Source organism: Onychostruthus taczanowskii, unplaced genomic scaffold (assembly GCF_017590055.1).
Source record: "Onychostruthus taczanowskii isolate IOZ18803 unplaced genomic scaffold, ASM1759005v1 scaffold297, whole genome shotgun sequence".
NCBI lineage: Eukaryota > Metazoa > Chordata > Aves > Passeriformes > Passeridae > Onychostruthus > Onychostruthus taczanowskii.
The window spans coordinates 107,425-119,496 of record NW_024500316.1 but is presented as its reverse complement, the minus strand read 5'-3'; the positions used below and the strand labels follow the sequence as shown (position 1 = coordinate 119,496).

Genomic DNA, 12,072 nt, shown 5'->3' with positions numbered 1-12,072 from the left:
CAGGACCCCCCGAACCCCCCCGGGGACCTCCCTGAGCCCCCCCAAATCCCCGCCAGGTCTCTCTCCTGGGGGAGCCCCCCAAAGATTTGAGGATCCCCCTCAATCCCTACCTGAACCTGCGGAGCCTGCTGCCCCCGCCCGGCCTGCCCGGTGAGCCCAATTCCCTTGGTTTTTTTCACTGAAATTTCCCTTTTTTCCCCCAAAATTTCCCTTTTTTTATTTTTTTTTTGGCTGCATTTCCCTCTTTTTAACCAAACCCACGTTTCTTTTTTTTTTTTTCAGGAAAAGGGTTTAAGGTGAAACCTGGAGTTTTGGGGACCCCCCCGGCCGACGCCTTCGCCGTGGACTTCCCGGTCAGGGCGAGTTTTGGGTTGGGATTGGGAGATTTTGGGAGTTTCAGATGGGATCAAACCCCCAGTCCCTGCTTTTCCTGGGAATTGGTTTTATCCAGGAAATGGGGGGGGAAAAAAACCCAAAACATCAATTTTTTATGGGAATTGGAGAGGGAAAAAACCCCAAACCTCCGTTTTTTATTGGGAATTAGAGAGAAAAACAGCCAAAAATCTCCATTTTTATGAGAATTGGAGGGAAAAACAGCCAAAAATCTCCATTTTGATGGGAATTGGAGGGGAAAATACCCAAAAATTTCCATTTTTTATGGGAGTTGGAGGAGAAAACACCCAAACCCCTCAATTTATATGGGAATTGGAAGGGAAAACACCCAAATCTCCATTTTTTAATGGGTATTGGAGGGAAAAACAGCCAAAAACCTCAATTTTTATGGGAATGGGAGGGGAAAACACCCAAAAACCTCAATTTTTTAATGGAAATTTTAGGGGAACACCCAAAAACCTCAATTTTTAATGGGAATGGGAGGGGAAAACACCCAAAATATCCATTTTTAATGGGAATGGGAGGGGAAAACACCCAAAATATCCATTTTTAATATTTTTATGGGAATTGGAGGGAAAAATACCCAAAAATCTCCATTTTTATGGGAATTGGAGGGAAAAATACCCAAAAATCTCCATTTTTATGGGAATTGGAGGGAAAAATACCCAAAAATCTCCATTTTTATGGGAATTGGAGGGAAAAATACCCAAAAATCTCCATTTTTATGGGAATTGGAGGGGAAAACAGCCAAAAACCTTCATTTTGATGGGAATTGGAGGGAAAAATACCCAAAAATCTCCATTTTTATGGGAATTGGAGGGAAAAATACCCAAAAATCTCTATTTTTATGGGAATTGGAGGGAAAAACAGCCAAAAACCTCAATTTTTATGGGAATTGGAGGGGAAAACACCCAAAATATCAATTTTTTTAATGGAAATTTTAGGGGAAAACAGCCAAAAACCTCAATTTTTTTATGGAAATTGGAGGGAAAAACACCCAAAATATTCATTTTTTAATGGAAATTGGAAGGAAAACAGCCAAAAACCTCAATTTTTAATGGGAATGGGAGGAGAAAACACCCAAAATATCAATTTTTTTAATGGAAATTGGAAGGAAAACAACCAAAAACCTCAATTTTTTTATGGAAATTGGAGGGAAAAACACCCAAAAATCTCCATTTTTATGGGAATTGGAGGGGAAAACAGCCAAACCCCTCCTGTTTTCCCTGGAAATGAGAGAAATCAACGGGAATCAAAGAAAAGACCCTCCCAGCTCCCCATTTTTCCTGTGAATCTGGGGGTCCCCCCCCTCTGAACCCCCCGATTTCCCCCGGGCAGGATTTGGGGTCCCGGATTTTCCCCCAGCCCCGCGACCACCCCGGCTCCATCCTGGGGGGCTTCGGCCACGGCAGGCACAAGGTAAAAAAAATCTGATTTTTTGGGGGGGAAACTGGGGGTTTTGGGCCGTTTTTGGGGGGGCTGCAGCTGCCTGTGCTCCCCTTGCAGGTCTCCTCCTCCTCCCCGGGCTTGGACAGGGGGGGTCTGGGACCCCCAGGGCCCCCCTTCTTCTCAGGGTCCCCCAGTTCCTACTTCACCAGCGGCCTCCAGGCCGGGCTCAAGCAGAGCCAGCTCAGCAAGGTGAGACCCCTCCCCAAATTCTGCCGTGCCCCCCCCGCCCTCTTTCCCTGCAATCCCTAAAAATCTGGTAAAAACCCCTAGAAATTCCTTAAAATCCCCTTGAAAAAAAACCTAAAATCCCATCAAAATCCCCTGAAATCCCATCAAAATCATGTAAAAGTCCTTAAAAATCCCCTTAAAAAAACCCTAAAATCCCATCAAAATCCCCTGAAATCCCATCAAAATCATGTAAAAGTCCTTAAAAATCCCCTTTAAAAAAAACCCTAAAATCCCATCAAAATCCCGTGAAATCCCATCAAAATCATGTAAAAGTCCTTAAATCCCATCAAAATCATGTAAAAGTCTTTAAAATTCCCTAAAATCCCATCAGAATCCCATAAAATTTCTTCAGTTTTAATTATTTTAACCCCAGACCTTTTTTCCTCCTTAAAATCCCATCAAAATCCCCTAAAATCCCTTCACTTTTAATGATTTGAACCCCAGACCTTTTTTTCCCCTTAAAATCCCTTAGAATTCCTTAAAATCCCTTCAAAATCCCATCACAATCCCCTAAAATTCTTTGAATTTTAATGATTTTAACCCCAGACCTTTTTTCCCCTTAAAATCCCTTACAATTCCTTAAAATCCCTTCAAAATCCCTAAAAATTCCTTACACTCTCCTCAAAATCCTTTCAAAACCTCCTTAAAACCCCTTAAAACCCTCTAAAAATCCTTTTAAACCCTTAAAACCCCCTTAAATCCTTTAAAAATACCTTAAAACCTTAGAGACCCTTTAAAAATCCTTTTAAACCTTAAAAACCCTTTAAAACCCTTCAAATAAACCCTTTAAAACCTCCTAAAACCCCTTAAAACCCTCTAAAAATCCCTTTAAAACCTTAAATACCCCTAAAAACCCTTCAAAAAATCCTTCTAAAACCACTAAAAACCCTTTAAAATCCTTTAAAACCTCTTAAAACCCCTTAAAACCCTTTAAAATCCCTTTAAAACCTTAAAAAACCCCTAAAAACCCTTAAAACCCCTTTAAAATCCCTTTAAAAATCCTTAAAACCCTTTAAAAGTCCCTTTAAAACCTCCTAAAACCCCTTAAAACCCTCAAAAAACCCTTTAAAAATCCCTTTAAAAATCCTTAAAACCCTTTAAGATCCCTTTAAAACTTCCTAAAACCCCTTAAAACCCCTTAAAAACCTCAAAAAACCTTAAAAACCCTTTAAAAATTCCTTTAAACCCTTAAAACCCCCTTAAAACCCCTTTAAAAATCCCTTTAAAAATCCCTTTAAACCCTTAAAACCCCCTTCAAAAATCTCTTAAAATCCCTTTAAAAATCCCATTAAAGCCTTAAAACCCTTTAAAAATCCCTTTAAAACCTTAAAAAACCCCTAAAAACCCTTAAAAAAATCCCTTAAAATCTCAAAGACCCTTTAAAACCCTTCAAAAAAACCCTTTAAAAACCTCCTTAAAACCCCTTAAAATCCCTTCAAAACCTCAAAAAACCTTAAAAACCCTTTAAAAATCCCTTTAAACCCTTAAAACCCTTCAAAAATCCCTTAAAACCCCTTTAAAGATCCCTTAAAACACCTTAAAACCCCCAAAAATCCCTTTAAAAATCCCTTTAAAATCCTTAAAACCCTTTAAAATCCCTTCAAAACCTCAAAAAACCTTAAAAACCCTTTAAAAATCCCTTTAAACCCTTAAAACCCCCTTAAAACCCCTTTAAAATCCCTTTAAAAATCCTTAAAACCCTTTAAAAGTCCCTTTAAAACCTCCTAAAACCCCTTAAAACCCTCAAAAAACCCTTTAAAAATCCCTTTAAAAATCCTTAAAACCCTTTAAGATCCCTTTAAAACTTCCTAAAACCCCCTTAAACCCCCTAAAAACCTCAAAAAACCTTAAAAACCCTTTAAAAATTCCTTTAAACCCTTAAAACCCCCTTAAAACCCCTTTAAAAATCCCTTTAAAAATCCCTTTAAACCCTTAAAACCCCCTTCAAAAATCTCTTAAAATCCCTTTAAAAATCCCATTAAAGCCTTAAAACCCTTTAAAAATCCCTTTAAAACCTTAAAAAACCCCTAAAAACCCTTAAAAAAATCCCTTAAAATCTCAAAGACCCTTTAAAACCCTTCAAAAAAACCCTTTAAAAACCTCCTTAAAACCCCTTAAAATCCCTTCAAAACCTCAAAAAACCTTAAAACCCCTTAAAAACCTCAAAAAGCCCTTTAAAAAGTCCCTTTAAAAATCCTTAAAACCCTTTAAAATCCCTTCAAAACCTCAAAAAACCTTAAAAACCCTTTAAAAATCCCTTTAAACCCTTAAAACCCTTCAAAAATCCCTTAAAACCCCTTTAAAGATCCCTTAAAACACCTTAAAACCCCCAAAAATCCCTTTAAAAATCCCTTTAAAATCCTTAAAACCCTTTAAAATCCCTTTAAAAATCCCTTTAAAATCCTTAAAAGCCTTTAAAATCCCTTTCAACCCCTGGACCCCCTTCCGAGCCCCCCAGACCCCTCCAGTTCCCGTTCCCGTTGTTCCCAGGCCCTGGCCGTGCCCCCGAGCCCCGAGGCGCTGCTGGCCGTGGCTGCGCCCGGCTCCCGCCCCAAGGTACGGAACGGCCCGGGAGTGTACGGGAATGGCCCGGGAATGGCCGGGAATGGCCTGGGAATGGCCCGGGAATGGCCGGGACCCTTTAAGATCCCTTTAAAACTTCCTAAAACCCCTTAAAACCCCTTAAAAACCTCAAAAAACCTTAAAAACCCTTTAAAAATTCCTTTAAACCCTTAAAACCCCCTTAAAACCCCTTTAAAAATCCCTTTAAAAATCCCTTTAAACCCTTAAAACCCCCTTCAAAAATCTCTTAAAATCCCTTTAAAAATCCCATTAAAGCCTTAAAACCCTTTAAAAATCCCTTTAAAACCTTAAAAAACCCCTAAAAACCCTTAAAAAAATCCCTTAAAATCTCAAAGACCCTTTAAAACCCTTCAAAAAAACCCTTTAAAAACCTCCTTAAAACCCCTTAAAATCCCTTCAAAACCTCAAAAAACCTTAAAACCCCTTAAAAACCTCAAAAAGCCCTTTAAAAAGTCCCTTTAAAAATCCTTAAAACCCTTTAAAATCCCTTCAAAACCTCAAAAAACCTTAAAAACCCTTTAAAAATCCCTTTAAACCCTTAAAACCCTTCAAAAATCCCTTAAAACCCCTTTAAAGATCCCTTAAAACACCTTAAAACCCCCAAAAATCCCTTTAAAAATCCCTTTAAAATCCTTAAAACCCTTTAAAATCCCTTTAAAAATCCCTTTAAAATCCTTAAAACCCTTTAAAATCCCTTTAAAAATCCCTTTAAAATCCTTAAAACCCTTTAAAATCCCTTTAAAAATCCCTTTAAAATCCTTAAATCCCTTTAAAATCCCTTTCAACCCCTGGACCCCCTTCCGAGCCCCCCAGACCCCTCCAATTCCCGTTGTTCCCAGGCCCTGGCCGTGCCCCCGAGCCCCGAGGCGCTGCTGGCCGTGGCTGCGCCCGGCTCCCGCCCCAAGGTACGGAACGGCCCGGGAGTGTACGGGAATGGCCCGGGAATGGCCGGGATTCCCCCGGGAATGGCCTGGGAGTGTCCTGGGAATGTCCGGGAATGGCCGGGAATGGCCGGGAATGGCCGGGAATGGCCGGGAATGTCCGGGATTCCCCCGGGAATGCCCCGGGAATGGCCCGGGAATGGCCCGGGAATGGCCGGGAATGGCCTGGGAGTGTCCTGGGAATGTCCGGGAATGGCCGGGAATGGCCGGGAATGGCCGGGAATGTCCGGGATTCCCCCGGGAATGCCCCGGGAATGGCCCGGGAATGGCCCGGGAATGGCCCGGGAATGGCCGGGAATGGCCCGGGAATGGCCGGGAATGGCCCGGGAATGGCCGGGAATGGCCCGGGAATGGCCGGGAATGGCCCGGGAGTGGCCCGGGATTCCCTTCCAAACCCCGGGAATCCCTTCCAAACCCCGGGAATCCCTTCCAAACCCTGGAAATCCCTTCCAATCCCCCGGGAATCCCTCCCAAAGCCCCATTCCTGCTGGGACTGAGGGAATTGGGGGAATTTGGGGAATTGGGGAACTGAGGGAATTGGGGAACTGGGGGAACTGAGGGAATTGGGGAGCTGAGGGAATTGAGGGAATTGGGGGAACTGAGGAATCTGTGGGGGAGCTGAAGGAATTGGGGAATTGGGTAACTGAGGGAATTGGGGGAACTGGGGGAGCTGAGTGAACTGAGGGAGCTGAAGGAATTGGGGAACTAGGGGAGCTGCGGGAATTGGGGGAACTGGGGGAATTTGGGTAACTGAGGGAATTGGGGGAATTTGGGGAGCTGAGGGAATTGGGGAACTGAAGGAATTGGGGGAGCTGAAGGAATTGGGGAACAGAGGGAATTGGTGAGCTGAGGGAATTGAGGGAATTGGGGGAACTGAGGAATCTGTGGGGGAGCTGAAGGAATTGGGGAATTGGGTAACTGAGGGAATTGGGGGAACTGGGGGAGCTGTGTGAACTGAGGGAGCGGAAGGAATTTGGGAACTGGGGGAGCTGCGGGAATTGGGGGAACTGGGGGAATTTGGGGAGCTGAGGGAATTGGGGAGCTGAGGGAATTGGGGAACAGAGGGAATTGGGGGAACTGGGGGAGCTGAGGGAATTTGGGGAGCTGAAGGAATTGGGGAGCTGAGTGAGTTGAGGGAATTGGGGAGCTGAGTGAGCTGAAGGAACTGGGTAACTGAGGGAACTGAAGGAATTGGGGAGCTGAGGGAATTGGGGGAACTGAGGGAATTGGGGAGCTGAGGGAGTTGGGGAGCTGAGGGAATTGGGGGAATTGGGGAACAGAGGGAATTGGGGAGCTGAGGGAACTGAGGGAATTTGGGGAGCTGAGGGAATTGGGGAGCAGAGGGAATTGGGGAGCTGAGGGAATTGAGGGAATTGGGGGAACTGAGGGAATTGGGGAGCTGAGGGAGCTGAGGGAATTTGGGAACTGAGGGAATTGGGGAACAGAGGGAGCTGAGGGAACTGGGGGAATTTGGGGAGCTGAGGGAATTGAGGGAATTGGGGAACTGAGGGAATTGGGTAACTGAGGGAGCTGAAGGAATTTGGGGAGCTGAAGGAACCGGGGAGCTGAGTGAGTTTGGGAGCTGAGGGAATTGGAATTTGGGAGCTGAGTGAGCTGAGGGAATTGGGGAGCTGAGGGAATTTGGGAGCTGAGGGAATTGGAATTGGGGAGCTGAGTGAGCTGAGGGAATTGAGGGAACTGGGGGAGCTGAGGGAATTGGAATTTGGGAGCTGAGTGAATTTGGGAGCTGAGTGAGTTTGGGAGCTGAGGGAATTGAGGGAATTGGGGAGCTGAGGGAATTGGAATTTGGGAGCTGAGTGAATTTGGGAGCTGAGCGAGCTGAGGGAATTGAGGGAATTGGGGAGCTGAGGGAATTGGAATTGGGGAGCTGAGGGAATTGAGGGAATTTGGGAGCTGAGGGAATTGGGATTGTGGGGCTGAGCGAGCTGCGTTCCCCGCCGCAGACGCCCCTGGGCGGGCACAAGCGCGCCTCCTCGCAGCTGCTGCCCGAGCCCGAGCCCAGCCCCGAGGGCTCCTACGTGGGGCAGCACTCGCAGGGCCTGGGCGGCCACTACGCCGACTCCCACCTGAAGAGGAAGAGGATATTCTAGTGGGGAGAGGAGCCGGGCACGGCCCCCAGCACACCGCGAGGAGATACCCCGAAAAATGCCCAAAAAAAATGGAAATGAACCCCAAAAAACCCCGAGCAAACCGCGAGAAAATACCCCGAAAAATGCCCAAAAAAAAGGGAAATGAACCCCAAAAAAACCCCGAGCAAACCGTGAGAAAATACCCCAAAAAATGCCCAAAAAAACCCCAAGCAAACCGCGAGAAAATACCCCGAAAAATCCCCCAGAAAATGCCCAAAAAAACCCCGAACAAACCGCGAGAAAATCCCCCAAAAAATCCGAAAAATCCACGAAAAAATGCCCAAAAAAACCGGAAATGAACCCCAAAAAAACCCCGAGCAAACGGCGAGAAGAACCCCGAGCAAACCACGAGAAAATCCCCCGAAAATCCCCAAAAAATGCCCAAAAAAACCCCAAAATAAACCCCAAGAAAACCCCGAGCAAACCACGAGAAAATCCCCCGAAAATCCCCAAAAAATGCCCAAAAAAACCGAAATAAACCCCAAAAAAACCCCGAGCAAACCACGAGAAAATCCCCCAAAAAATGCCCAAAATAAACCCCAAAAAAACCCAAAATAAACCCCAAGAAAACCCCGAGCAAACCGCGAGAAAATCCCCCAAAAAAAATACCCAAAAAAACCCAAAATAAACCCCAAAAAAACCCCGAGCAAACCACGAGAAAATCCCCAAAAAATCCCAAAAAAATGCCCAAATAAACCCGGAAATAAACCCCAAAAAACCCCGAGCAAACCGCGAGAAAATCCCCCAAAAAAAATACCCAAAAAAACCCAAAATAAACCCCAAAAAAACCCTGAGCAAACCACGAAAAAAACCCCGGAAAAATCCGAAAAATCCCCAAAAAAAATCCCCAAAAAAACCATGAAAAAATCCCCAAAAAATTGCCCCAAAAACACCCAAAACAAACCATGAGAAAATCCCCCAAAAAATCCCCCAAAAAATTCCCAAAAATAACCCCGAAACAAACCACGAGAAAATCCCTGGAAAAATCTGAAAAATCCCCGAAAAAATCACCCCAAAAACCCCAAAATAAACCCCGAAAAAAACCCTGAAACAAACCACAAAAAAATCTCGAAAAAAATCCGAAAAAATCCCCCAAAAACCCCAAAAAATCCCAAAATAAAACCCCAAAAAACCCTGTAACAAACCATGAAAATATCCCCAAAAAAATCCCCAAAAATAGTCCCCAAAAAATCGTCCCAAAAACCCCCCAAAAAAGCAAAAAAAAACCTAAAACAAACCACGAAAAAATCCCCAAAAAATCCCAAAATAAACTAAAAAAAAAAATCAAAACAAACCATGAAAAAATCCCTTAAAAAATCCCCCAAAAAATCGCCCCAAAAATCAAATAATGAAAATCCCAAAACAAACTCCCAAAAAACGAAAAAAAATCCCAAAAATCCTCAAAGAATCCCCAAGAAATCAAAAATAAATCCCCCAAAAAAAACCCTCCAAACCAAACCCCCAAAAACCCCATAAAAATCCCCAAAAAATCCCCAAAAAAATCTCAAAAAAACCCAAAAATCAAAAATAAATCCCCCCAAAAAAGCCCCCCAAACCAAACCCCAAAATCCCCTAAAAATCCAAAAAAAAAGTCTCCAAAAAAAAACCCAAAAATCAAAAATAAATCCTAAAAAAAAATCCCAAAAAAAATCCAAAAAACCCAAACAAACCCCCAAAATTCCCTAAAAAAAATCCTAAAATCCCCAAAAAAATCCAAAAAACCCCCAAACAAACCCCCAAAATTCCCTAAAAAATCCTAAAATCCCCAAAAAAATCCAAAAAAAAAGGCTCCAAAAAAAAACCCAAACAAACCCCCAAAATTTCCTAAAAAAATCCTAAAATCCCAAAAAAAAATCCTCCAAAATCCCCCAAATTCTGTGGCTCCCGGAAAAGTCTCCAAAAAAAAACCCAAAAATCAAAAATAAATCCTAAAAAAAAATCCCAAAAAAAATCCAAAAAACCCAAACAAACCCCCAAAATTCCCTAAAAAAAATCCTAAAATCCCCAAAAAAATCCAAAAAACCCCCAAACAAACCCCCAAAATTCCCTAAAAAAAATCCTAAAATCCCCACAAAAAAAAAAACCCAAACAAACCCCCAAAATTTCCTAAAAAAATCCTAAAATCCCAAAAAAAAATCCTCCAAAATCCCCCAAATTCTGTGGCTCCTGCCCATCCCCCGCCCTGATTTCCTCTATTTTCATCCCAAATTAATTTCATTTTTTTTCCGTGTTTTACTCCCCTTTTTTGGGTTTTTTTGGGTTTTTTGGGGGTTTTTTTAGGATATTTTAGGATTTCAGCACCCCTTGAAGGCTTTGGGCACAATCCCCTCAATTTTGGGGTTTTTTGGGGTTTTTTTGGGGTTTTTTTTGGGGTTTTTTCCCCTCCCCCTCCCCAGAGCAGCCCCCGGAGCCCCCCAAAAATCGCTCCTGCCTTAACTGCTGCTTTGGGGGTCCCCGAAATTCCCGGGCTCGGCCCCAAATCCGGGGGTTTTTGGGGTTTCATTTTTTGGGGTTTCTCTCATTTTTTGGGGGTTTCTCTCATTTTTTGGGGGTTTCTCTCATTTTTTTTGGGGTTTCTATAATTTTTTTTAGGGTTTCTCTGATTTTTTGGGGTTTCATTTTTTGGGGGTTTCTCTCATTAGTTGGGGTTTCTCTCATTTTCTGGGGTTTCTCTCATTTTTTGGGGTTTCTCTCATTTTTTGGGGGGTTTCTCTCATTTTTTGGGGTTTTTACTCATTTTTTTTGGGATTTCCCTCATTTTTTTTTGGTGTTTCCCTCATTTTTTTGGGGTTTCTCTGATTTTTGGGGTTTCATTTTTTGGGGTTTCTCTCATTTTCTGGGGTTTCTCTCCCTCATTTTTTGGGGTCCAATCCCTCTCTTTAAACATTTCACCGGGTGCTTTTCGTGCCGTTTCATTTTTTGGTGCCGTTTTATTTTATTTTATTTTATTTTTTGTGTGTTTTTCCCTTTTTTTACCGACTGGAGCCGCTGCTGTTTTACGCTTTTTTAAATTCTTTTTTTTTTTTTTTGTGTTTTTCCCTTTTTTAACCGACTCGACCGCTGCTGTTTTACGCTTTTTTAAATTCTTTTTTTTTTTGGGGGTAAAATCGGCCTTTGATTTTTTAATCGACCGACCCTTTCCGGGGGGATTTCCCCGATTTTGGGTTCTTTTCCCTGGGTTTTGTGTTCGGGGGGGGCTGCGTCCCCCCCTCCCCTCCCCCCCCCAAAATAAAGTTCTATTTATATCTCTGCCCCCCATCCTTTCATTTTTTTGGGTTGTTTCGGTGTCCTTTCGTTATTTCTGCTGCGCCCTCATTTTTTGGGGGGAGCCCCTTGCGCCCCCTCCCCAATTTGGGGTGTCACGTGTCCCCGAACCCCCAAAAAATCACCCAGAGCCCCCCCAAAGCACCACCCTCCCCCCCCTCCCCCATCAGCGAGGCGCCCTGCTTTTTCAGGGCCGGGCGCTGGCCCCGCCCACTCCCGGCTGCTGGTCCCGCCCCCGCGCGGGTCACGCGGGGCGGTCACGTGGCGCCCAACATGGCGGCGCCCATGGCGGCGGCGAGCGGCGGCTCCGTGACGCGGCGGCTGCTCCGGGGCGTCTCCCGCAGCCTCAGCGGCGCCGGGGCCGCGGCCGAGGAGCCCGAGGCCGCCGTGTGGGTACCGGGAGCGCCCTCCCGGGGCGGCGGCGCCGGAGCGGCGGCGAGCCCCGGCGCTGAGCCCGGTGTCGTGTGTCCCCCCCCCTTTCCCCAGGGTTAACGTCGTCTTCGTGGACCGGGAGGGGCGGCAGGTGCCGGTGCGCGGCAGAGTCGGTGACAACGTGCTGCACCTGGCGCAGCGGCACGGGCTGGAGCTGGAGGGTCGGGACCGGGAACGGGACCGGGGCTGGGAACGGGAACGGGATTGGGAACGGGAACGGGACCGGGAACGGGATCGGGATTGGGAACGGGACCGGGGCTGGGAACGGGAACGGGACCGGGAACGGGGCTGGGAACGGGAACGGGATTGGGAACGGGACCGGGAGCGGGAACGGGGCTGGGAACGGGACCGGGGCTATCGGGGGGGTCTCAGTGTTCCTGGGCCGTTCCCATGGGGCTGTCCCGGCGCTCCCGGTGCTCCCGGGGCGGTCCCGTGGGGCGGTCCCGGTACTCCCGGTCCATTCCTGATGCTCACGGCGCGGTCCCGGCGCTCACGGCGCGGTCCCCGTGCTCCCGGGGCTGTCCCGGTGCTCCCGGGCCGTTCCCGGCGCTCCCGGGCCGTTCCCGGTGCTCACGGCGCGGTCCCGGTGCTCCCGGGCCGTTCCCGGCGCTCCCGGGCCGTTCCCGGCGCTC

At 45.9% G+C, this 12,072-nt stretch overlaps 1 protein-coding gene across 1 annotated transcript in view; it reads left to right on the top strand.

Annotated features, from left to right (window-relative positions):
• Window positions 1-11,263: 11,263 nt before the first annotated feature.
• The window catches only part of FDX2 (ferredoxin 2), a 3,276-nt gene continuing 2,467 nt past the window's right edge, over window positions 11,264-12,072 (top strand). Inside the window, exons 1-2 of the mRNA XM_041408256.1 lie at window positions 11,264-11,397; window positions 11,495-12,059. Coding sequence (XP_041264190.1) covers window positions 11,282-11,397; window positions 11,495-12,059 — 681 coding nt within the window. The 5' untranslated portion in view covers window positions 11,264-11,281. The remainder of the gene's footprint in view (window positions 11,398-11,494; window positions 12,060-12,072) is intronic.